Source organism: Trichoderma aggressivum, assembly GCF_033847375.1.
Source record: "Trichoderma aggressivum f. europaeum strain CBS 100526 chromosome Unknown scaffold_025, whole genome shotgun sequence".
In the NCBI taxonomy this organism is placed as follows: Eukaryota; Fungi; Ascomycota; class Sordariomycetes; order Hypocreales; family Hypocreaceae; genus Trichoderma; species Trichoderma aggressivum.
In genome coordinates, this window is record NW_026946391.1 from 169,837 (window position 1) to 196,136 (window position 26,300).

A 26,300-nucleotide genomic window follows, 5' to 3' on the forward strand; every position below is an offset into this window, starting at 1 on the left:
TGTGATGTGTTTGATGGAGAGGGTTCAACTTGTTGTAGGAGAAAAAAAAACAAGTTATGAACAAGAAGAGGGCAAGACTTTGCTGCGTGACTTATGACGCTTGGCGTGAATGTGACGGGCTTCCAGAATGAGTCCAATGCCGGCGGCTTGGCAACGGATGTGGCGTCGCTATCCGCTATATCGAAATCAAGAGCCCCGGAAACAGCCCGCTAGCTAGCTCCCGTTGCTTTCAGTGCAAAGCAACACGACAGAGGAAATGTTGTAGACAAGAGAAAAGTCGAAGGTAAAGGATCAACGACGCGGCGACGATGCAGATGAAGTACGAGTAGGTTCAGGCCTCTTGCATTCATTAGCGTCTTCGAGAAGAAAAGAACCATGCCATTATCTAATGCAAACCCATCCAAACCTGAGAAAAATCTGGTGATGGCTGTGTGAGAGCCTTCCGTGAGCGGACTTGGCCGCTGTACTAGGCGATTGCGTGCTCGAGAGAATTCCCCACTGGGGGGACTGAGCGAGGTAGAGCCTCCAATGAGGCGTGGCGAGAAGCTCTTTAGTGATGACGATGCCCCGGATAAGGCTTGACAGGGCAGGCATCGCATTGGCAGCCCTGGAAAATTCGAGAGCGCGGGCGAGGATCCCAATGCAGCGTTAATTTAGTCGACGAGTTGGTGTGCAACTGCCGCAGGTGATCTGCTGTTAGCTGAAGCTTCTCTGCTGCACCCCGGACAGACAGTGTCCAACACGAACGCGCCTCGACGCTTACAGCCCAGCGTATGTAATCGAAAGGCGTCGTCTGGGCTAACGGGGCCGAGGCAAATCTGCTTCCGCTGCTGCAAATTGTCGCTGCCTCTCGGTGGGGACGGCGAGTCGATGCGTCTAGATTGTCCAGTCAGTCCATGTCAACTCGCAACGTCTCCCAGGCCTCACCGCGCTACTCCAGTACCAAGAAGGCGCTTTCTCGGCGTTGGTTTCCGAGTCATGGAGCCGCTCGTCAATGACGGACCAAAAGCTGACGGATTGACCAGCTCTTATTGCCACGGTCATCTGTGCGCCCACTAGCTGGCTGCGGCCAAGCAAATCTGCAGGCGAAGGAGTCGGTGCTCATTGAGAGTGTCGATTGCACCATCGCATCGGTGTTGGTTCTGGATTGACAGCTGATAGAGAACAATGCTGAGCGAGTTGTGTGGTTCTGTGAATCGCTGACGTGCGCAAAGTACCTATTGAGGTAGATGTCATGCCCAGAGTTGATGAGCTTGAGCAATTATATTGTGTGCATATCGATGAGGGTAATGTCGTTATCAGCGTATCGCGATCTCGCTTGTCTTGTTCCTTCCTTCATGGCCATCAATCTTGATCGATAAGGTCACGCGCCATTGTTCTGGAAAATCATGTCGGTACAGTCCAGTAGCATCTACAAAGTTTTCTAGCGCCTTACTGTACAGGTGCAGATTCAGGTACAGATCCCCTAAAGGAGGCGCCACAACCACAGCGCCACAGCAGCCGTCATCAACTCTATCAACTCCCGCCACCACCAGCTTCTGTAATTCTTCTCACCTTCACCAGATTTCAACCTCCAATTTCAAGATCCCAAGATTTACATCATCTCTCCACTCGGCTCAATGATGTAATTTCTGGAGGCAAATCCGGTGCTCCATCCATCAAACATGTTCATTTGTTTCCACATCACGCACTGAATGCATAGAAACTCGCTGACTGATTGCTCTAGACATATTTGCGCACCATTTTCTGCTGTTGGCCCCGCGATAGCGCCATACATGTACTCCACTCTCCGAGTTCTCCATCTTCTCCCCCGATCCGACCTCCGGTTTACGAGCCGCCCGGCTGCCGGCTTGATACCGCCAATTCCCACAGAAAGCCATATCCACCGGTTCGTCCGTCGTCGCCGCTATCGATAGCTATGTATCCTGACACCGGTCGGATAGCGGCATCTGCGGCATCTGGAGCTGCCCAAAGCTCGCCGATATAGTGGAGAGAGCGTGGCTCTGGTGACATAATGCCGACGATGGTCTACCCGGTAATCAGTCGAAGATTGTCACAAGAGGAAGAGAGAAGACTAGCTGCCCTCTGCTTCTTTCAGTGTTGATTGTTTCTGGTAAGGTTGGCTGACAGTAGCTGGTAGTCTTGTCGTTGATGTATATTCGATCTTCCGTGGTCCCACCCAAATGCTTCTATTTTTTCATATCCGAGTTGAGAAACAACCTTGGAAGACGCTTAGCCTCATTTCCCTACTATGGCGAGCGGTCATCGTCACATTGCTCCTCAAGTTTCTCCCTGCCTATCATATCAATCGACTGGAGATATTCCTCTGGATGCAAAATGTCTCCTTTTATAGAATTTTTTCTTTCTCATGATAAGCGCTTTCCTTAGCTAACTCCTCATTTTCATCTTAGCTCCCAATCACAACAATCTGTACAAAATATGATCAATTTAGCCCGATACACCAATTTTCTTCCCCCCTTTCAATCTTCAATCACATGATCTGAGCGATGAGATCAAGCTCACCATGTGTCCTTGGCAGCAGCATAATGGCAACTTTGATCAGCGCCCCATATGTTTGTGACTAAAGCAATACACGCAACCGCTACAGGCGCGTCAGACAGGCCATTCTTCAACGAGGTGATATACCAATCACTTACCTGCAGCGTCCCCAAACTGTCGTCCATGCGCCCGCCATCATGTGGAGAGAGTAGGACTCCCGCAAGATTCTTCTTTGACTCTTGCAGTTCCGCGACTTGCTGGAATTGGTATAAGTATATTATTATCACCTTTCATGCATTGGACTAACCTCTTCGAAGGAATCCCGCATATAAAAGCGCACGGTCGTCACTTCTTGCGTCTGGCCGATTCGGTGAATTCGCGCTAGAGCTTGCTCTTCGAGAGTTGGATTCCTGTGGGTGAATAAGCATGGCTGTAGATCTTTATTGTGCTCTGACTACTAACCAGTGCGGCTCCATCAAATATGCCCGCGATGCTACAGTAAGCGTGAGACTGGGAAACGTTAGCCACGAGAGAAGAATTCGGTCAAAGAGCCACTTGCCCCACTGCACCACACGAGAGTGTGAGTAGCATGACACGGAGATTTGGATCTGTCTTGAACTTTTCTATTACAGATTGCCGATCTTTTTGAGGTACCTTGCCGTCGAAGCGGATACTGGAAATCGACGCTTGATCTAGGCCAGCTTTGATAACGTCAAGAGTTAACCTCCACGTCGAAAATACAACGCTATGATGCCTTCATGTCAGCGCCTTGTCAACCCGTTACAGACATTGGAGAATCATTGTACCATTTAGTGTCTGGAGGGAGTGACCTGATATCAGTAATCAGAGCTTTCACCTTGGATGGAATTCCAGTGGAGAGGTTCTTTATCTGTGGTGAAATCAGACTGGAAGCATCCTCAAAAACACTTGTGCTTATGGACACTGGCGCTGTTGGACAAGGAGGCTTGTGGCGGCAAATGGCCATGTGATCAGCTCGGCCCAACTTGTGTATGCAATCTCCACAAACATATCCCAAACATCGGGAAAATTCTGGACTTGTGTGTGCCGAGGCCGAATCATCAAATACCGTCTCGGTCAGCTCTAGAGTTGATGAGCATTGCGCGCAGACCATTGGACCCATCCCTCGTTGGACATTAAACGTCTCCTGCGCAACACTGGCCCAGTCAGTGGCTTCTGCCATCAAGTGCTGGAGGTTTTGGTGCCTTGAGTGATAATAGAGGCCCAAGTCACATATGAGTCGCAGTGATTCAACCCGCTGAAGAACGTTGGCATAGCCGCCCGTTCGCGACACCTCCGAGCTATTTTGGAGCACCTCCTCGATTTTGCTGACTGCTTGCTCACGGATCTCGTCATACAATGCTCTTTCTTCACGGCTAAAGTCAACAGGGCATCGCATATCCCGTCGTTGGGGAAGATGAATCGTGGCTTTGGGCCTACGAAGCAGAAGACTCGTTGAAAGGTGCTTTAGTCGCCTTACCGCTTCTTCGTCTTTTCCAGACTTCCAGAAGCGAGATATATCAGTATCGAATGCCTTTGGATCGGTATAAGGATGAGCCCTGATGAATCTGAGGAGAGTCGAAAGATCAGCCAGGCGGTTCTGGATCGGTGTACCAGTGACGGCCCACCGGGCGACGGATTCAAGTGCACATATTGAGTGAGCCATCCTCGAGGTCCCATTTCGGATATAATGTGCTGCTTACATTAGTCAAGCAGATTTAAATCATGTGTTATACCGGCTCACCTTCATCTAAAACGATTCTTCTCCAGCGAACTGAGAACAGGATGGAATTTCCAGTCCTCCACTCTGCAGAAACGGTGTAATATGTGGTCAAAACCACGTTTACGCCGTCGAGCTCGCTCTTGTCGACAAACCTGCTTTTGCCATGGTGGCAACGCCATACCATGCTGCCTTCTACGACGTGCCTGCTCGAATATTAGTCGTAAACACAACCAATGGTTAATCGACAATCCTACTCTGCTAGCTGTTCTTCCCAGGTGCCAAGAACTACTACAAGTCAGCATGTGGCATCACTTAGTGGCGATATCAACATCCATAGAACCTACGTGGCGGAGGTACAATTATGAGAGTAGTCGTGACAGCATCATCTTGCTCTTCATCAATATCCATGTGAACGCCGTTGTTCACGTCGCTGTCTAAGTCTGTTGCTGCTAAAGAGATCATAGTCAATGTCTTTCCGAGACCCATTGGGTCGGCGATGATGCCTCCATAAAACTGCGGAGGTTCTTCAGGCTGGTGAGTATTAGAAACTCTGTTGACAAAACTATTCCGACCGTTAGTTTTACTACCATAAAAACTAGGATAAGCACTCACAATTGTCCCTGGTGCGTGTCTGCTTTTCCCCAAATATCTGACTGATGATCATCGAAAGCCCAACCTTTCTCACGGCGAAGTAGGAATGTCAATGCTTTCTTCTGGTGACTGGAGAATGTCAGTTTAACAGACGACAGAGTGATTCCAACAGTGGCAGCAGCCTACCTTTGAAGAATTGCGCGTATTGCCTTTGGTTGCGGAGTCTCCTCCAGGTCGACATTGCTGCTCAACATGTCCAGCAACTCTGGTCCTTCTGTGATATCCTGAAGGCAAGATGATATGCCTGTACGAGAGACAATTTGAGAAAGCAAGAGACACGACTCAAAACCCTCTGATGACAATCGATGAGGATTGCAGTATTTGACGTCCATATGACATACTCGAGGATCCTGAAGGTACACTCCATACTCCTGAAACCATATACCTATTTGTTCAAATAGCTCCCAGGGGCCGTATACAGTAATATCTAACACGCAAGATATTTGTGAAGAACTCTTGGAAGCTTTGCGCGCCGAAAGTTCGCTATGCAGAGTGCAAGAGGCGTGGAGATTTATCGTCGGTTCGTCGAGAAGGCCTTGAATCATCTGTCCATGGTCCGATAGAATCATTCCTTTTATTCGTGGATCGTCTATTGCGCCGAAACTTGCGGACGAATTTAAATGAACTTCGTACACTGCTGGAATTTTTTCTGAAACTCGTTTTTCGCATCTCCCAGAAATACCCGAGATCTGTTGGGATTAGTTCAAAGTCCTTGTACGCAACTATTCGAACCTACTCACCATGCCAAAGCAAACTAGCATCTCTTGGTCTGTGTTGGATTGCGGTTCTTCAACTTCATCAGGCTCTTGTACAATATCTATGCAAGTGCCTGTAGAAGGAGACTCCGAAGACTGTTCCGAGATGATGGCTGCCTGATACGAGCTTGTGGGATATAGTTCACCAGGCGGCTGAATCAACCCGAGAGGCTCAGCCTGGAGCAATTGTCCGTGGGCCTGATGAATATTCGACAACGCAAGAGAGCCCATAGGGACTCGTGATAGTGGGTTAGCCCAAGGGACAGAATTCGGGAACCCGCATGGATATGCATTGGCAGCAAACTGCATGTCGTATGAACCTACTCCATGGAGGCCGAGCGTCTCACGGGGTTGACTTGTCCAGTAATTTTGTTGTGCGTGAAAGTTGGGAGCTATTGGGAAGATGGGTTGGTATCCAAAACCGACACTGATGGGATATTGAACTGGCAGCCATGTGGGTGGCCATGTGGACAATACTCCTGTAGAGACGGGCAGTTCGCCTGTGAACAGTGAGGGGGCATGCTCATATGTCGCTGGACTCAAATTACCAGGCTCTTCAGCTCTTCTAACGAATGAACTGGTGTGGGAGCTTGGAGCTTCATCTAACCGCTGCCTCTTGGCTTCATGGCGGTGGGGATCGTCGTCGGGCTCCATCCAATATGTCTCAGGAGAGCTGTCTTCAATATCAAGCCGCTGCTGCGACGGGCGAGCGAGATTGGAAAACAGGTAAGAACTCGACACTTGAATGAGATTGATACAATGGATCGAAATTGATAGATACTTGACGCAGATCTAGATCTAGAGTTTTGTTTACCGGCGGTGGCTGAGCGGTCTCGCGAAGCGCGCAGTGTTTGGTTAGGCGGCCGACGAGGCTGTGAACGAGGCTGTCTCCCTGCCTGCATGGCTGCCCAACGGCTGTTACACAAACTTGATTCGGCCGTCTACTTCCATTGCAGCGCCTTGTTTTTTTCCTTTGCACCATCCACCATCTACAATATCGGATCGATACGACATGAGATAGCAAGCCTTTCTCGGAATGCCTCTCCCTCCTCCCATATTTGCTCCCGCTAGACAAACAATAAAGGCGGCATTTGAAGATCTCGATCGCACAATTACTCCTGCAGATTCGCGCGACTTTCGTGTTTCAACTCTTCAACAAGTACGAGATGCGGCTCTTGAGATTGAGCGGCAGCTCGCAGCGCGGGGGTCGCTTCGCAACATGCGCCGGCTTATGCCCCTTTTTAAGGGAATAGAGCACTATTCCAAAGTGATAGATGTTCTGTGTAACGGTACCCCGTATCTACCATGGATATGGGCGCCAGTTGCTCTAATTTTACGCGTCGCCTCGGAGTATGTCGACGCATTCGAGCAAATCATCAAGGGCTACTCACAGCTCGCGGAATCCCTGGGAAGGTTTGAGCTCCTGGGAAATGCTTTCATCCGCGATCCGGATTTCCAGCAAACTCTGGCTGTCTTTTATGCGGACATTCTCCAGTTCCACAAACATGCTTACAAGTTTGTTCGGCGAAGTGGTAAGGATGCCCACCATTTGCATATCCTCGTGCCTTTTTGACCATTAACCGATATTACTTAGGTTGGAAACTGCTTTTTCTCACCTCTTGGGGTCGATTCCAGAGACGATTTGACAATATTCTCGAAGACATGAAGCGACATGAGGCATTAATCGATCGAGAAGCAAATGCGCGCAATATTGCCGAATCAAAAGAAATGCGTCAAGATATCCGCCGCTGGAGAGAGCAGAGCCTGGAGCAAGTGTCCAATCTTGATGGAGAAGAGGCTGCCAAGCAATACCATTCTATCATCTCATGGTTAAATATGGATGAATCAGACCAATTGGCAATCTTCGAATCAATATCGGCCGAAGGGCGTAAACATCCCGGTACTTGCTCATGGGTGCTGAAAAATCCCAAAATCAGCTCCTGGCTTCAGAGCAAGCCCGACACATCGGTTCTCTGGTTACAAGGCACGCCAGGGTCTGGAAAGAGCGTGATATCGACACAGCTCGTCAACTTTATGGAAGCATCCAACATGTTTGTCATCCGTCATTTTTGCACTTATTTATATACATCGTCTACGACATATGAGCAAATTTTAAGGTCGTTAGTCATGCAGCTTCTCCGGAAAGATGGCGATCTGGTTGCTCATGTCTATGAAGAATTTGTTCTGGGTAAAAAGTCGCCAACAGTATCCGCCCTTGAGCGTCTATTACAACTTCTTTTTAGAAGCATATCCAACGAACCATCCAAGGCAGAATACGTGTGGATCATTTTAGACGGCTTAGACGAATGCGAATTGGATAAGCAAGCACGAGTAGTAAGCTTGATGAATCAGTTCGCGTCAGATCGATCATCACCAGGAAATACGACTTGCAAAGTTTTGATCTCAAGTCGTACTTCTTCAATTCTATTAAACTGTTTACGCAAAAAGCAGACAATCTCTCTGAGCGATGAAAAAGTCTGCTTAGAGGAAGCGATACGTCAGTATGCATCCCAAAGACTGCAATCGCTGGAACAAAAATTCCACCAACCTCGTATATCTCCGAGCGAAGTTGACAATATCGAGCGCGGGATTGCTAAAAAGGCAGATGGTAAGCCTACTCAGACAAACCCTCTATGGCAAAAATTCCTGACTATCTGATAGGAATGTTTCTTTACGCCAGACTGGTCCTGGATTATCTCTCGACGAACATATTCTATAGCGGGGATGAAATCATGACGTCTGTCAATCGATTGCCCGAAAAGCTTGGCGATCTGTGAGTTTTACGCCTCAACCGTTTACCCAACGAATATTTGACTTCTAATCCCTCTCTCAGCTACCGCAAGATTCTCCTCCAAATACTCACCTACTTGGATGACCGATCGGAAAGTCGCGTTAAAAGCATTCTCGGCTGGATCGCTTTTGCAAAACGGCCATTGAAGAGGCTCGAGCTATTGTCTGCAATTACATTTAGTTCTGGGGAACCTAAGGTCGTACACCTCGTTCCTGAGTATATACTGGATATATGCGGGCCTCTGGTGGAAGAAAGAAGTGATACCACTTTGACATTTATTCACGTCTCCGTCAAAGAGTGAGCAACGCAAACCCTCTCGTCACCATTACAGACTTCTAACAACACTGCAGATTTTTACAGACCCCCTCGAGTAGCTTGATTATCACTCAAGAGGAGTCTCTTCAAGAACATGGGGTAGCGACGGTTTCTTGCCTTCTTTCTGGACTGCAAGTTTTTAACAGTACGTACTCAGAACAGACGAGGTGTCTCCAAGTTATCAAGGGCCTCCATGGATTCCATGTCTACGCGACTGAGTTCTGGACCGAATACTTGCTGTCTAGTGCCAAATGCACTGGAGGAGACCCAGACAAAACTTCGCCGCTACTCGTCCTTGCCTGCAGATTGGCCGATGCACTCGACGAAGCAAGTGGCCCCACGATAAGTGAAGGGGCCAAAAGTCCGCTAAATGGATTGAATGACGGAATGTCATTCATGCGACAGCACCCAACTCTCTATAGGCATGTTGAATCAGCCTTGAAAGGAAGATCCCTCAAGCGACTTGAAACGGAACTTTTTCCAGAAACAAGTGAGTATTACCAATTGAGGTGCGTGTCCTGCTATATGACGACTTGCTGATGCTTGCTCTAGATCCCGATGGACCATGTCGATCACCAAAGAACTTGGCTCCTTTGGACGGGATATCAGCCATGCTTATAGTGTATCAAGATACCATCAAGACATTACTCGACCAACACGATTATCCAGGAGTCACTGCCGAAGAATTGGAGCTGTTCAAGAGCCAGTTTCGTACCTCGGCATTTACCTGTCGGCTCAAATCTTGTCCTCGAGCCACATTAGGCTTTGAGTCAGAGAAGCTTCGTCTGCAGCACGAGATGACGCATATACGACGACTTCGATGCATGGCTGTCGATTGCAAATTTCCACCTTTTGCCTCTCCCCAAGCCTTAAAGATCCATACCAACAGGTACCACAACCATGGCCTTGCCCCAAAGTCTATACGCAGTATCCAGTTGTCTCCAAAGACAATGGTTATGCCAGTGTACCGAAATGACCCTTTGGGTACTCTCCAGACCAAGAACATTCCACAAAACGATGGCCAAAAAGCTCAGGAAGGTCGGGCGAAGCGTAAACTCCCAGTTGAAAATGATGAGAAGCCTTCCAACCACAAGTTGTCAACCGCCGATTCTCCTAGCACTAATAAACCTTCTTCCACACCTGAATTTCTTCCCATAAATTACTGCTCTGTTCAGGGCTGTTCAACACTCACAGATGGAAGTTATAATTCTCTGTGCACTGATCACTTACGCTGGCATTTGACTATCAACAAGGGCCCTGATTCTCAATCAGTTGAATCTGCACCAATTGCAACACGGACACTAGTTCCAAACTGGGAAGGCCTCACGCCACCTCATGAGGCATACCTTGAACGAAATGTTCCGTCTGTTATTCCTATCGAGGTTCCAGCAAATGGAAACTCAGAACAGATGGCAGAATTACTAGAGGAACAAGATGCATATTTGACACCGACATCGACCACTGGCCAGTATCAATCCTCCACTAGCACCTCCTGTGTAGCAGAGCCCCATTTGTTGCCTTCTGGATCTTTCCCTCCCATTACGCCGGGCATCCCTATCGAAGAAATCGAAGGGAATCAGGACGGAGAGGGAGAGGCGAAGATCTATTTGACCGGAAGGCTCAATGGAAGGAGGAAGTATCGTTGTAAAACCTTTTTATGGCCAAGTCAAGGACGCAATCTTTACATGCTGGAGACGGACTGCGCTCGCATATTAGGAATCAAGTATAGTGACTTCATTCAAAGAGGTGGCAGGTTACTGGGCATTCTGGTTGAATCTATGAGAGGGAAAAGCTATCTCAGACGTCAAAATATCTTGCATAATGCGGATAGCTACGACAGCATCTCTATTGTGAAGGCACGAAGCGTGTTTCGCCAATTCGGGCACCTGGTGGTTGAGAGTGGCCGGCCGATCCATGATGACTACTGGGTGTCTGATGCTCGGAGACAGCGGAGAGACGAAATAATGAAAGGGGTAGAAGCTTGGGTCAGGAGGAACGGTAAATCGAACGAACGATCCGGGCCCGATAGTCTGAGATTGGCTGTGGAAAACGCGAAACTTGCCGCTGAGCAGGACTTGCGTAGGCACATCTTTGACTATGAGGGGATAGAAAATATCCCAGATCATATGATTGATAATCTCAGGTTCAGTGCTCTTGGAAATTCAAGAGGCTTCTAAGATATTTGAAGAATGTTCCTATGGAAAACATGTACGGGCATAATATGCATTTCTCGTTGATGGCGCATGAAGACTGCCCGGTTGATGTACCAGCTATGACGAATATATCCTTATTGGCTTCAGAAGCGTTAAAGATGATTCCACTTGCTCTTGCTATTGGCCTGAATTGAGTTCCATCTCATGATTCCGCCTGGATCGCAACCAAGGAATCGGAATCAGCTTCAGTAGCGAATAGTCCGGATGTAGGATAGATTTGGACCGCTTGCATACCAATTTCTGGGCCCTAAGCTCTGAATATCGCGAGGGACGGATGAGGAATCTAGATGCAAGGAGCTTGAGGAAAAGCTCTAACTCGGGGCAACGAATTGCAGTCACCGCGTCTCCCTGCTACCTCTGTTCCTCAAAGCTTGGCCTGTGGAGAAGTGCACACTGAAGTTTCCACATCTTGCTCCCTTGACCTATTGACTAACGCTGGCTGGAAGTAGTCGAGTTCATCGGCCAAAACTTCTGTCTTGGGAGCTTTGGGTGTAGAGGATAGCCCGGGACTGCTTATGTGGGCGAAGAGCGTTGACGACGAGAGATGTTTGCCATAGGAAAACTGGGTGGCTGGAAGTTCCTCTTGGGGGAAGAGACGGGTCAGGGGAGACGATGGGCTAGGATGCGCCATAGCTGAGAAAATCGGGGCAGAAGTCGGATGGTAGAAGGGAAAATATGACAATGAAGTGGGAAGAAAGAAAGAAGAAAGACAAAGAATTGTGCGGTGATGGAAAAAGAGAATATAAAAGGCGAGGGCTAGGTACTCCGTATGCAAAGGTAGGAAGAAAGGCATTCCCACGATCAATCTTCAAGCAGACCTAGGTAGTAGAAAGTGCATGCACCGATGGCGGCTATTTTGGTCCTTGAGTTGATTCCATACATACAGCGCACATATTTTCTAAATTTCTGATGAAGAATGATGTATATAATTTCTTTCCGTATGGATTGCTGCATGCTGTAAAATGGTCTGTCTACCTCGATTTTCTTCTCGACCACGTTTCAATCCCCGTACCCCGCCATACAATGGTGTCTCAGCAGGTATCGCTACCTGAATAACCGACCGCGATTAGTGGAGTGGCTCGTATCTTGTACTTGACTCCACGCCCGGAGCGAGTACGGAGGACAAAGATGAGCATTACAGACAGACAAACAGCATCGAGTTCTTCAACCTGCATCTGACGACAACTTGGCCTAACCATTCTCAATTTTACCGGCAGAGCCATAGAATCGCATCTTGAATTTTTCGACTGTCTCCTCTCTCAACGTGAGTAAAAAAAAGTCTTGCATGTTGTTAGAAGGCGGAGGGCGCATCGCCAAATGACAAGCATCATCTTATCAACAACAAATATCGGCCCAAGACTCCACCAGAGAGCCGATTCATTCGATTGCTCTGCCTCTTTCACGCAATTACCATTTCTGCCATCTATTCTCCTTGTTATCTTTGGATAATCCATTCACTGATTTTTTGTATGCAAAATCACAGCTTCAATCCATCAAGATGAGCAAGTTATTTCTTCGCAAGACGCCGTATTCTGTCACCAAGAGACTTTTCTCGGCGTCTCACCTCTCCGCACCAGCTTCAGGCCTCCGCATCAACGCCGACAGACTGCTAGAGACAATTCACCACACCTGCCAATGGGGTGCCGCTCATCGATATGGGGAGTTTGTCACACCAATCCTGCGATTTTTTTCGAGTTCCAGAGAAGCTGACGTCCAAAACAGCGGCCCAACAGAGACGGGCATGGCACGCCTTTCCCTCTCCGATGATGACGCCCAAGTAAGGCGCTGGTTCGTCGAAGAGACGCAGAAGCTGGGATGCAACCTGGTAGTAGATCAGATGGGCAACATGTTTGCCAACAAACGCGGGTCGGCGCCAGATCCCACTCCCATGATCGCCATGGGAAGCCATCTTGATACCCAGCCGCGAGGTGGCAGATACGACGGGATTCTGGGAGTCGTGGCTGCTGTCGAGGTGATGCGCACGCTTGCGGAGAATGGACACAAGACTCACCACAACGTTGGAGTCATCAACTGGACAAAGTAAGTTTTCCTTCTGCCACTGATCCCGTGTCCATGCAACTTCTTTTCCATATTCCATTTTTTCTTTTCCTCTTGTCTTTGCAGTTCATCGTCTAATCCACCTGCGTCAACAGTGAAGAAGGTGCTAGATTTCCCAAATCCATGATGGCATCTGGAGTATGGGCCGGCAAAATCCCCCTCGAGCAAGCCTACTCTCTTCCCGACATCATGGATCCCTCAGTTACAGTCAAGTCAGAACTCCAAAGGCTAGGCTACATCGGAGACGTTGCCTGCTCTTCAACCGGGTACCCCCTAAAAGCTCACTTTGAGCTACACATCGAACAAGGCCCAATCCTCGAACAGGCAAAAAGGAAGATTGGCGTCGTCCAGGGAGGCCAGGGATACCGTTGGTTCACCATTACCATCACTGGCCGCGATGCCCACACAGGAACAACACCTCTCAGCAATCGCAGCGACCCCCTGTTGGCAGCCGCCAAGATGATTGCTTCTTCCAACGAAATCGCAAGCAAGCTCAACGGCCTCGCATCTACTGGCGTCCTCAAGATGCCACCAAACTCCTCCACCAACACCATCGCTTCCCAGGTAACGTTTACGCTTGACATCCGCCATCCCGAAGACGCAGCCCTCGACGAAATACAGCGTCTCTTGTTCAAGTCCTTCGAATCCATCTCCAAAATGGATGGCCGGGGCGTTCAGTTCAACTGGACCCTTGATACTGATTCCCCAGCCACAAAGTTTGATCCTGACTGCATCGAGATGGTCGCAAAGGCTGCGACCGATCTCGTCGGAGACCAAGGCTGGCAATACATCACCAGCGGAGCAGGTCACGACAGCATCAATACGAGCAGCCAATGCCCCACCACCATGATCTTTGTTCCCTGCAAAGACGGCGTTAGCCACCATCCAGAGGAATACTGCAGCCCAGAGGACTGGTAAGTTTCATGCCTGTTTGTAGCTTTCTTCTTCCAGTGTGTGTTTGCTAATTGTAATGGTTTGTAACAGTGCTCTTGGAACGCAGGCTCTCCTCGAATCGGTGCTTAATTACGACAGGCTCAAGGGACCTACTAATCCCTAGAGCTGGGACAGTGTTTTGAATCATTTATATTCAGCAAAGTGTTTGGAATCATCGATATTGAACAGAAAGAGAGAGAAAAGAGGGAACACTACCATGTTTACTAGCATCGGAACAAATTGAACCAGCCTCAAAGAATGGCGTCTAATTCTGTGAAAAGCACACTGCTACTAGCCAATCTTCTCCGTTATATGACCCATGTCCATTTGATTGGGGGTGTGAGCGTGAAATACGTGTGGTCTCCAAAGTCGACAGGAGACACGAATCTCCAAATGCGATTCTGTAAAGGTAGAAGAATACGCTTGAAGCAACTCATTGTGTGTGGTAATCCGATATATTGTGACTATTTACCTCCTAACCAATGGTATCCAAATCATCACGTAGTCAAGTCGGACAGACATTGCACCAATAGCTGTGTTCATTGCAAACTACCTCCCATTGAATGCATCTCGTGTTCTACGAGCCCGCCAATCTTGGTTATCCCACCCTTCCTTCCAACAAGAGGGCACACTGGAGCTGTCCAACTGGGCGGTGACCATGGAGGAAGTACAAAGAGGGCCCAACCTTGCAACCTTGTCTTGTGCCGTCCGTCGATTCTCAGTCCTCCTCGTCGCATCAAACCACACGCACCATTCTTCTCTCGCGTTATTCTTCTCGCGAGACAGCACGTCGCGCAGAGCCCTAAGGCTTTGCCGGGCTCGACTATATGCCTGATGTCGAGCCCGGCCAGCGTGGGACTTTACCGTGCACAAGAGTGCAGGTAAGGCGACGTCCACACTGCCAAGAGAGTCAGTGTTCGCCCATGTGGTTTCTCATGTCATGTTTGGGGTCAAGTCAGCTTACGGTCCGTTGGCACAGGGTTAACCCTGGCTGTCACCCCAGCCACTGCCTCCAAAGCCGTTCTTCCTCCGTCTCGCCTTCTGGCGTGATTTCGCCAGACGCAGGACTTTACCGTGCACAAGAGTGCAGAACAGGCAACGCCCACACTGCCGACAGAGTCAGCATCCATTCAATGTGGTTTCGCAGCGTCAAGTAAACCAACGGTTTGTCGGCACAGGGTTGACCCTGGCCCTTCAGCCTCTCTCTTTCGCTTGGATCTAGAATTGGTCCGCGGCTTGGGTTGCGGCCCGGGGCTCTCTACGTTCTCGGGCGTCATGCTGGAGGTGGTACTGCTACCCAGGAACAGTTTTGCCGCCTGCTGCGTCTTACGAGCAGACTCGCGTGGGACATTACTGTGCACAAAGCGCAACGAAGGTAAAGCCATACTTGTAAAGATGTTGTAAAGATGTTGATAATGATGTTGATGTTGACGAGGGAGAGTGGACGGCGAGATAGTACGTTGAACAAGAGAGTGTTTGAGCGTTTGATGGAGAGACCCTTGAGAGATGGAGAGGAGAGAAGATGGAGAGAGGAGAAGATGGAGAAGATGGAGAGAGGAGAAAGGGAGAGAGTTGAGAGGAGGGGGAGAAGGCAAATCGAGGGGGTAGAAGAAAAAGTGTGCGAAGGAAGGCAGAGAGTCGGTAAGAAGAAGTGAAGGAGCAGCATCCGTGAAACGAGTAGCGAGGCTCCGACGAATAGGAGGGCAAAGATGTTTCCGAGATGCTTCGCGCATTCCACCTCGAGGGCGATCAGTGATGTAACACGATGTGCGAGAGATGTCCGGGAGGCAAGAGAGACAGATACAGGTAACGGGTACTGGGCAGTGTCCAGCGAGGGGAAAGGGGTTAAGAGGTAAAATAACAGAGCTCCTGTCAGCGTGGGACTCTACCGTGACGTCTAAATGGGGTTGCGGTAAAGCCTCCGTACGCTTTTCTTCTTTTTTTCATTTCTGTAAGACTGGTGTTCGATTGCCAGCATGCGTCCTTTCTTTTTGCGTAGTGTTTGAATTTGAGTACAATTTTTTTGAAATTTATGGCGAGCAGCATCGTATGCGTAGCGAGACTGTCTTCCATTCGGCCAGGTCTTTGAAGCATTCCCATTTCTCTTTTGTGGTGGTTTCGCGATATGTCTCGAGCGTACGTAGTATCTCATGGCTGCGGGATGTCGCGATGTCTCAGTATCTTTGCAGAGAGATATGGTATATAACCTGGATTTACAGAGCTCCTAATGTACGCAGGACTTTACCGTGACGGCCTCATGGTAAAGTCCTGTGTACGTTTTCTTTTTTCCATCTCTAGAAGACTGCTGTTCGATTCGCGATGCCTACCTGTTCGCTTTGTCTTGTGGTTGAATCGAGACTCGTTTTTTTACAATTTGTAGCCGTCTCAGTCTTTGGTGTTGATTATCGAAATTGTAGCATCTAGTAGAGAATTGACAAACTTAGTGTCCGGTCTCTTTTTTTTTACTTATTTATGAAGTCTGTGAGTGCTTTTCTGCTGATCAAATGTTGTGTTTGTTTTCCAGTGCGATTGTGCAGCCTGCGCTGGTGGTGGTGGAATAGGGGGCACAGGGGGCGAACTGCCAACCTTTGCTTCCGCAGGGCAGCTTGATGCAGCCACAAGTCTGAGTACCAAGAAAAATCAATTATGATTCTGTTTATGATTTATTTGTTCTTTTCCCAGTCCATCTTTTGCAGTAAATTTGAAAGGGGCTGCGAGTTGGGGGTCGAGTGCAGCGGGGGGCACCTCGGCGCATACCTCCATGGACACTCAGAAATTCTACACGAACAGACGCCATTGACAACTAAATGCAATTACCACTGCAAATACCATGCATAATAAATTGTTTTGAGTGATAGAAATAATACAGAAGAATAAATTTCATAACTTGACGCTCTTGCCCCTTGGATCCCTGGCCGCGCAGACCATCTACTATGCAGAGATGCAGAGGTTTTGCAGCATAGAATGACTCGCAAACTATGGGCTATTTTTATTATTTTCTAACTAAATCCTATCGTCTTACTTGATTCATTGTTCATTTGCTTTATTTCCTGTCGCTGAAAGCTCGATGGCTTGTTCGTGAAGCCTGCCAGGAGTTTCTTTGTATTCCTGAACAGACACCGAACACTTGCTATCACACTATCTTCTCTTTGTATGCTCTTCCTTTCCAAATTTCCTCCTTCTTTTACCCCTAATTCCCTTTATATAATTGCGAGCGGCTCTGACGTTCGTTCGATCTGGTTGGTAGGAGGCTGCGATGCCAAGGCACCGGGAAACATTCGCGGCTCGGACTGGCCCTAAATCAATGTCGTACTACGCAGTGAAAAGAAAGATGCATGTTGTTTGACAACCGATCTGACAGCATTCCTCATCGACTGTTTGACTTGATTCTCTTCGGGGAGCCATTTTCGAAATGGGATCGAGGTTTGGTAACGTTGTCGATGGAAATTTGACGTCGGACAGGGCGGTACAAATCGTGGAACTTCGAAATATTCTATATTCAACATCCTCAATCAGTCAGCAGCGGCTAACCAGTAAGGAATGGATATTTTGCGTACAGTCAACCAAGCTTTTTTGCTCTCTGGATCGTAATCCGGCGCCAGGCCATCGACCAAAATCCTTCTCGCGGCCTCTTGCTTTCGACCCTGGGATACTTGGAGTTCTGAAAAACTCCCTTGCACCCTAGATAACCACAGAGCGCTCTTCCAAGCCAAGATTGTATCAGCCGCCTCGTCGTGAAGTGGAATATTCGGCCGATAGCCGAGGAGAGGAGGGACGAAGACAAAGCAAGAGGAAGAGAAAGACGATGAGAGATGGGGGCAAAGGGGCTCGCGCGGTCCAAAAAGTGTACTGATCTTGCTTTGCAAAGATATCCGAAGACTTGGACCTTTGGGCTTGAATTAGCCACAGAAAGATGGAGAGTATTCCTGGTGATGCTTGTTACCCGGAAATCATCACCATGGATCAGTATGTCGGCAAGCAGCTACAGCAAGTCATGTGATGTGATGCCCGTACGAACGATTGACAATTGACACTTCATCAGCCCACAATAAGACGGGCAAACAATATTGTGGGAATTTCTTGGCTAAAATATCATCACTGTGATCACTTTGGTTTTTCTCATTTTTTTTTTTCCTTCTCAATATGCTGGCGAAAGCTGGAGCGGTATATCGCCGGCGACGCGGCGAAAAGCAGGAATCCAGCCAAACGTTGGTGATGGGGCCACAATCTACAATCCAACTTTGACTGCCAGACTGGATGGATATTTCATCCATATTTCTATACCAACAGAATTTAGACATGGGATATTCATCTCTTTTTTTTTGGAACATCTTGTTGCTAAGAGACATTCCAGACTTTGTTTGATATGGCGCAATACTACCCTGCGCCAAGTGCCGAAAGTCCAGATCAGAGCTTCAACCCCATCATCGATTTGTAACCAAGTGATTGGGCATCTATTTACAACGAAAGCAAAGGTGAGATTGTGTTACGGGCTAATGATAATCGACTATTACGAGAGAAACTAGAGGCAGATGTCACATGCACTTCAATATCACATTCAGGCGATTTGTGTCATGTTTTGATGACGATTGATGGATCTCCTTAGGCACCGATAATATCCGTTATCTGGAGGGAGCTTTGCCAATCACTCTGCGATATGATATTCTACCGACCTGTTCTATGTTGCTATAATCGGAAGGGCAGAGATCCGATGAGTTGCTTCATCCCTACGAGCGTGCGTATCCGTGGATCCACGTAACACCACACTCCCCGTTCCCCTGTGCTTATATGGGGTATGATCCACGGTACTGCCATCTTGAAGCCTCTCCGCGCTATGCCTAGGCGCTCCAAGTTGAGGAGAGAGTACCCCGTACAACATTCTGTGCACGCCCAATGTCGTTTGGATGTTTATATCTGTGAGTAGTTCGTTTGACACGGGGTCTTGCGTCGTCGACCCGCGGCGTGTTTCGCCCGAGACAGTTCGTGTCAATTTAGACAGCCAATGTCCTCTAAATCTATCTGGCTTCTGGCACCGCCAACTCCAAGCCGTTTAGCCTTGCTCTGGCCAGGGTCAAGTGCTGGTGGCGTCGTGGCTTGGTGGTAGCGTCTGGGGGGTTTCCACATCTTCTTCCTGATCGGACTTTCGGCTATGGCTTTCCGACGAGGAGATTGGAAGTCTTTGGATGACACCTACAGCGGCTGATCAAATCACGAGAGATTATGGGTGGAAGAATCTTCCGATTGATGGTAAAAGGGGGTTTAACGATACCCGGCTCGCCTTAGTTGAACGGATGCTTGGTCCGGAGAGCAGGAAAGGCCGTCGTCGTCCGGAACATCGCCACACCACGTTCTAGCATTTTAGCTGGCCCCATCTCCTTTTCTGTGAGTAGTATAGCCCTGCTATATTAAGCGCAGCACGCACGCAAAGATCGTCTGGCAGGGATCGGATCTTCCCCGCGAAATAAACTCCGAACTTTGTGGATATAATGCTGCGTCGATGGAGACTGCGGAGATTTCGGGAGGTGATGGGAGAACATTAGTCGCAGAGGTAAGCAGTAATCACATCGATTGCTTAAGTCACTGTGGTACTTTTGTTTCTGAGCCTTGTGATACTCGGCGATTCTGTTAGAGTAAACATAGCACCGGAGATCGGGACGAGGGTCCTTTTTCGATGGCTCAACAGCCTTTTCCACCAGTGCCTTGGTACATTTAGTACGTGCAACTGAAGAAAGTAATAAGCATCATTGGGCTTTGTACCTATAGCAGCTCGCATACACTTTGTAAATATCCTTCATGAAACGATGACACGAACTGGACCTAGGGGTGGCAAACAGGAAGACGCGGATTCGGCTCGACATAATGCTATAAACAGTCCTACCTAGTCAACAAGAATCATCCCTGCTGCGTCTCACTTACAGAGTAATCATCCTATGATGGTTTCTAAATTAATCGCACAGAAACATTTGTTGCAAGATCTCTTCTTCTTTGGCGTTATCATTTGCAGGTAATAACGACAGACAAACCGTTGTTGAAACCAAGACTGTAAGAATGGAATATGGCGATATGCCATAGAACTGACTTACTCGTCCTGCAAAGAGGCTTTCTTCTGAGCTTGCTCTTCTTTGTCCAGCAAGCTGATGCTCTCTTGGGAAACGAACTATTGATAGACTGATGATCGTCATCGCAAGTGATTACATGGCGAAGCATTAGCACGGTAAGCCAACCTATTTCCTCTTTGATATGCTGTTAGAGAATGCTCGTGTCATACTTCATCCATACTCACTAGTCAATTAAGTAGCAAAGATTGTGCTGACTGGAGCGCGCTTGTTTACTAGCCCCGTAAGGCTGGCATCTAAACTTCGCCGTCGGTTGAAGTCAGTGCTGACAGGAAAATAACGGGCTAGAGTTGGGCCGCTTTCTGCCAAAGGATGGTCAACACCAGGCGCAGCATGATCATAGGATTGATAGTCGGAATATTGGCTTCATGGTGGGCGTATTAGTCGCCTGGTATTCCTAAAATAACATCTCGATTAGCTGATATCAAGATGGAAGTCTTCACGATGGCATACCTTGAAATGTATATATAGGACGACGAATTCCTCCAAAAGGGGTTCTCACTCATCAACCAACAACTCAGCTCAACAAGCACTCCTATCATATTCGATATCTTCATCTCCCTTTCCATATCTCCTTCTTCTCCCACCATTCTCAACATGCGTTTCTTTCAGTTCTTCGCTGCTGCTGCTCTGGCCGCTCCCCTTGTCTTGGCCGCACCAACCTCGAGCACCTTTGCCAACACCGCAACCATTGATCTCACCTCCGACTTGACCGCCGATCCTCACTATGCCACTGCTCTTTGGCAGGTGAAGGGAAAATACCCTGGCATCAGTGAAGAAGACGCCCGAACTGCTGCTCTGGGCTACTTGGAGGCAATTGGTGTGCAGACCACCGGCGCTCCTCCGAATGACACTAACTCTCTGGTATGTATCTTCTGATCTGGTGTGTCGAACCAATCGCAAATGGGGCATTGCTGACTGCGTAAAAGGCTGAACGTGACATCGAGAAGCGTTGCTGCAGCGGCTGTGACCAGGGCAACTGCATCATTGCTATTTTCCTCCTCGGCTTCTGCTGCATCGGCTCGTAGATGCGCCAGGAAGAGAGAAACTTGACATGGCATTGTGCGATTATGGATGTCACTGCCAATCTTGAGGGGACGTTGAAGGAATGGTTTCTTCCCTTGGATTTCCCTACTCTTTTTTCTCTTTTGTATTTGGATTTCCGTACGACCGTATCGATGCTCTTGCATGCTTGCAGACAGCTTCCTATGCCAAATCGTCCCTGTTAGCATTGTGCGATTTTGTTCTCTCTAGTTATGGACATAATGGCATTACCAATAGCGTCTTGTCGCAGCCGTATAGTCAATAAGGATGCTGTTATAAAGGTCGATGAATGAATAAAGTACATCTTTGAACTTCCCAGATAATCTCTCTGTAACATGGCTGCGCGAGCGCCAATGACTGTAAAAGGGGTTCCTTGGACCAATGCAAGCTGGTGACCACGACAATGGAGAGAACTCATGGTAGAGTGGCCACCGGTTTCTTCCAAATACGGTCCTAGGAATGAGGGTCGAGAATAATAAGAACAGGAGAAAATAGGACGCATACCTGAAAAGTTTTTCTATCAGCGATTAAACACCGCTCTGCCCTGGTAGCGTGGATGTACTATGTTGATATTCAAGAACTGTGACTTTTCTCAAGAGTAGAAAGATGAAACAATTACCTTCTTGTTCATTGAGGCGTAAAATTGATAGAGAGATACTCAAGAAAAAGAATCCGGAGAAGAAAGGGGCCATGTGTACTCTGGCCACCTGCTCGCACTCGTCCGCTGCTGGAAATCGTGATTCTTGTAACAAAGGTGACTCTGAAGATTCGGCATGACTTGATTAATTTCCATTTGGTCACTGTTGGCCCTCCAAAGGCGATCTATACTTGCCATATTGTCTGAGTTTGTAAATGAATCGGATTGTATGTGCTTGTGTGCTCGGCGATAAGGAATGATCTCGGTGTTGCTTCGAAAGGCTTTTCGCTTCGTGGGAAACGGCACGTTGCCTCGAGTATCTCGACTCTGCTTCAGTAGATATTCTTAGTGCTATTGACTTGTAGCCTCAAGAAGAGAGCACAATCTCACAGTTTCAGTACAGCCACAAATGCTGCGTCTCAGCTGTCTTGGGCAATACCCCCGAAAACGGCGAATAAAGACATCGACAGCAATGCTGAGCCAGAACTGGCTTCCACCGCGACATTGCTGCGTTGGGCGTTGGACCATTTAGACAAAAGACGGAGACGGTTGGGAGGCAATGTGGCGACAGGTTTGAAGGTCTAGACACATCTAGAGAGAAATCAATCAATGCCGTGAGCATTTTCCGCTCCAGAGATGTATCAAATGTACTCACTGTTGCCGTCGAAAATGCAAAGAGCTTTTGCGGCGTGTGCAATTGCGCGGATGGAAATTGCTGAGGCATTCTATGCGCGTTTGAACGTTGGTGGAGAGGGGAATGCAACTAAATCGCCGCGTTTGAACAAACCAACTGTGTGCTGCGGAAATCCTTCAAGTTCGCTTACTGTTCATTTCAATCAAGACAGCTACCAAGTGTGCAAACAGATAGCAACAAGAGCATCCAGAGATGTTTGCGCGACTCGGTTCTAGTGACGGAGAGCATACTCTGAGGAGAATGAATAGAATCGTCACGGCGCAATAGAAGACTTGTACAAGAATGGACCACAGCGAAACGATTTCCATTATAACGCTCCAAAAGATACTCTAGAGCTCATTGCCTAACACTCGACCATCATCCACAACCAACAAACTCAAGCCATCCTAACCACCACTTGCACAATTCAGGTAAAAGATGTAAAGAGGAGCGGATGACTACAGCATATACACAGGGCGAGATCGGAAGAAAAAAGAAGTCGAAATGTAAGAAGACCAGCATTTTTGGTTGGCAAAGAAAGTGTTGAGTTGGACCTGAATTGAGAAGTGCCAGAAACGAGAAAGCGCGATTGAGTACTGAAGTTGATCACCATGTCAGCTGCGAACAAACCTGTAGTTGGGGAGTGTCTTACAGTCATGGTATTCTGGAAACAACGAAATGATGGGCCAATTGCACCTTTGATGATGCGGTCTGCTCAGGGTGTGATGGTGGTTGGAGCAGGAGAAGTCTCAGAAGTCAAATTCAGAGACAGTCGAAGTCGATGGTGAGTCGGCGAAGGACAGTCTGGCGCTGCTACTCCAGAAGCGGCCTTGTCTTGCTTGTGGCTCTTCGGACCGAAGTGGCCAACAGACTCAATGAATCAACCATGCCAATCGTATTGGGGTGAGATTCAGTGCTGAACAAGATCAGCATCATGACGGAGGGTATGTTGTAGAAGGATCAAGGGAGAAACATACATGGGGATGAAGTTGCAGAAGAAGACACGTGTTGGTGTCCTTCTCGTCATCGGTGGACGTTGGTATCCTTTTCGTCAAAGGCGAGGGAGACCGAGTACCAGAACAAAGATGAGGACGAGGACGAGGACGAGAAAGAGGACGAGGACGAGGACGAGAAAGAGGACGAGGACGAGGACGAGGACGAGTCTTCTCTCAGGCCGATTTGGCGTTACGTCCAATTCCTTGAACTACAGAAGCAAGGCCAGCCGGCTGGGTCCTCTAGTAGCACCCCGGCCAGCCAGCCTTGCCTCCGCCAGCTCAACAGGCTTGAAAAAGAAGAGAAGAAGAGAGAAGAGGAAACGAAAAGGATGGGCGAAGGGGAAATATAAAGGAATGGGAAGGGCGGGGGTCAGCGTGATCGCTTGCGTCACTCTTCTGGCAACACTTGCCAGCTTTCAGCAAAAGCTGGCAGGCAAGGCATCCCAACAAAAAGCCGAGAGGTCTCCTATTGCTTCAAGAATCTTCCATGGCGAGTTGAGTGTGTCTTTCGATTGGACAGCACAGTTCATCCCCAACAACGCCAAGGCGGCAGTCTACTCCGATCCCGCCGATCCCGATCCTTTTGATACTAGGGGCAAGCCTCGACAGTTCCTGACCGATTGCTGAAAGAGATGTCAAGTGAATTAGGAAGAGCGCGATATGAAATGGTGGAGTGGGTCGAGGAGGGAGGGTGAGGAAGCTCCGCGAGTGGCTCAACAGAAGAGACTGGAGGCGAGAGCGGATACGAAGGGGGAGATGGAGTACAATAGATACAAACACCCGAGTACAGCACATCACGGATGCTTGTGTACCTACTACTAAGGTAATGAATCAAGAATTTGGTGATAGTTGCAGAGGTGATCAGTCGAGCAGCACTCTCAGTGTCTTCGTCTTGTTGCAGCATTCTACCAGTGACCAGAGAAACTCAACTACCTATACATGCAGCAGGATAGCAAAGGCACCTGTGGGAAAGGGGGTGGCATGTACGGCATACTAATGCTAGTCCAAGGTACTCAGTGCCTCAGGCCTGCATGCAGCTGCAGATGCGGATCGAGATGCAGTTGCAGATATCGCAGATCGAATGAATTTATTGGTCACACGCTCGGTTCTTGACCGCTCAAGATGGGGGGAGTGGAAACTGTCAAGCCGCCCGTCTGCTCGGGGGGGGGGGGGGGGGGGGGGGGGGGGGGGGGGGGGGGGGGGGGGGGGGGGTTAAATTTATACCCCCCCTTTTGCACCCCCCCCCCCCCCCCCCCCCTTCTCTCTCTCTTACTCTATCCCACTTCCTTCCTCTCTCTCAACCTCTCGGCTATCTCTTCTCCTTTGAGGCCTGTCTTTCCTACAGCAGATCGATCCATTCACTCGGTCTGCACAGCTCTTGATTCAAGAGTCAACGCCATGCCGTTCCCAGCATTCCCTCATGCATGCTCCTTATTCCGCTCTTCTCATTAGAGGCCAACACTCTACCGTTTGTAATTCTTCAGCAGAGCTCCTCTTCATCCTTGCCATTCTGAGGCCTCTTCAACATATCCATGACAACTCAACTTTTCGACAAGTATTCGGCGTCTCGTAAATCTCGCGTATGAATCTTATGCTCCTGGAACTTTTGCAGTTGTGTAAAGCTGGCTCTTGAGGTCTTTTTAGACTTTATTTCCAATAATTACATTTCGCCAACGGTGGCATCTACGAGCCGAATTTGCTCGGTCCAGACCCGACACTCCCCCATGTTCCATCACTCCAGAACGCGTCCGTCTTTCCGCTCAATGTACGCAACAACAAGTTAGTTGTGGTTCGTGCTCTGCTGTGCTTAGCTCTGACTAACCCTCTCCATAGCCCTGATATAGGCGGGATTCATGAAGCCTCAACCGACCAGTTACGGCAATCTCTTCACTCCGTTGGCGCCATGTTCTACGCGGACAACGACATCCACACACTCCATCAGTCCCAAGTGGCTGCACGCTCTGTTGTACTTCCGGATCCCCACAACCTTGCCCGGTGATGCTTTTTATTGTGTCGAGCATGTACGACAAAGTCTTGCGCACAAAGTTGACTTTTCTAAAACTGCATCAACCATTCGTCGCAGCTAGCTCTCCTTTTAGGGGCAGCAAGAGACTCAAAGAAGACCAGTCGTTGACACCAACCCATCTTTCCTGGAACCAATTTTTACCGTGCTACTTGCACACCGTAAACCCACGCAGATGAACCCTCCCCTGACAAACCTTGGGGGAGAGGACTCAGTCGGAACAGAGACTACGTCAGGAGGTGTTCATCATGAAAGGGAATCCCACACAGAGCAGAGAACATAGTCACAATTGTGATGATCATCTCAAGAAGGCCAGTTTCAAGCAGGAGATTGAACAACTGGTTTCGGATGTTCACACCTTGTTTACTAGGTTTTCACGAATGACTCCCAATCGCCTGGTGAGACGTTTACTGTGCCACTTGTTTGTGCACGGTAAAGTCTTACGCAGATGGAAGAACTGGACAAGCAAGGCTGGCCGGCCGGGGCGCTACTAGAGGACCCAGCCGGCCAGCCTATCGAGGTCAAGACGGCTGATATAGTGGCCAAGGCAGATGCAAAGGTAGAAGAACTGGAGGCCATGATGATGGCCGGGGACGCAGGGAGAGAAAAGGATGCAGCGCACTAGCGTGGGAGTCGAATCCAGCTCAAATGCAATCTTCACGAATGATTACCAATCGCCCGCTGAGACTTTTATTGTGACAATTGTGCACGATAAAGTCCTGCGTTTCGGACACTCGTCCGAGAAATAGAGGAGGTCAGTAGCCTTAGATCCTGGCGCTTTCCATGAAGCCACAACCGCTAACTCATACCACAGGGGTACAAGGAGGGCATACAAGCTCTAGCAATGAGAATGATG

General features: G+C 48.7%; 5 protein-coding genes across 5 annotated transcripts; 4 read left to right on the forward strand and 1 right to left on the reverse strand.

The window, feature by feature from the left end:
- Positions 1 to 1,827: 1,827 nt before the first annotated feature.
- On the reverse strand, positions 1,828 to 6,300 carry Triagg1_6371 (uncharacterized protein; the record flags this gene model as incomplete). The annotated part of the gene is made up of 14 exons (XM_062900988.1): positions 1,828 to 2,028; positions 2,658 to 2,756; positions 2,807 to 2,909; positions 2,962 to 3,062; positions 3,154 to 3,244; positions 3,306 to 3,388; positions 3,587 to 4,212; positions 4,262 to 4,443; positions 4,495 to 4,525; positions 4,585 to 4,802; positions 4,853 to 4,960; positions 5,018 to 5,135; positions 5,574 to 5,580; positions 5,632 to 6,300. 14 exons carry the CDS (start codon positions 6,298 to 6,300, stop codon positions 1,828 to 1,830), a joined length of 2,637 nt encoding a protein of 878 aa, XP_062754624.1.
- A 382-nt stretch (positions 6,301 to 6,682) lies between these two features.
- On the forward strand, positions 6,683 to 10,929 carry Triagg1_6372 (uncharacterized protein; the record flags this gene model as incomplete). The annotated part of the gene is made up of 8 exons (XM_062900989.1): positions 6,683 to 7,178; positions 7,241 to 7,708; positions 7,772 to 7,980; positions 8,095 to 8,254; positions 8,308 to 8,419; positions 8,480 to 8,734; positions 8,788 to 9,242; positions 9,305 to 10,929. The coding sequence occupies 8 exons, from the start codon at positions 6,683 to 6,685 to the stop codon at positions 10,927 to 10,929; spliced, it is 3,780 nt and encodes a 1,259-aa protein (XP_062754625.1).
- A 1,534-nt stretch (positions 10,930 to 12,463) lies between these two features.
- On the forward strand, positions 12,464 to 14,080 carry Triagg1_6373 (uncharacterized protein; the record flags this gene model as incomplete). The annotated part of the gene is made up of 3 exons (XM_062900990.1): positions 12,464 to 13,005; positions 13,119 to 13,937; positions 14,008 to 14,080. The coding sequence occupies 3 exons, from the start codon at positions 12,464 to 12,466 to the stop codon at positions 14,078 to 14,080; spliced, it is 1,434 nt and encodes a 477-aa protein (XP_062754626.1).
- A 6,589-nt stretch (positions 14,081 to 20,669) lies between these two features.
- Triagg1_6374 (uncharacterized protein) lies at positions 20,670 to 21,100 on the forward strand (the record flags this gene model as incomplete). The annotated part of the gene is made up of 2 exons (XM_062900991.1): positions 20,670 to 20,936; positions 21,002 to 21,100. The coding sequence occupies 2 exons, from the start codon at positions 20,670 to 20,672 to the stop codon at positions 21,098 to 21,100; spliced, it is 366 nt and encodes a 121-aa protein (XP_062754627.1).
- Positions 21,101 to 23,360: 2,260 nt separating this feature from the next.
- Triagg1_6375 (uncharacterized protein) lies at positions 23,361 to 23,771 on the forward strand (the record flags this gene model as incomplete). Its single annotated transcript, XM_062900992.1, has 2 exons — positions 23,361 to 23,370; positions 23,422 to 23,771. 2 exons carry the CDS (start codon positions 23,361 to 23,363, stop codon positions 23,769 to 23,771), a joined length of 360 nt encoding a protein of 119 aa, XP_062754628.1.
- Between the last annotated feature and the right edge of the window lie 2,529 nt (positions 23,772 to 26,300).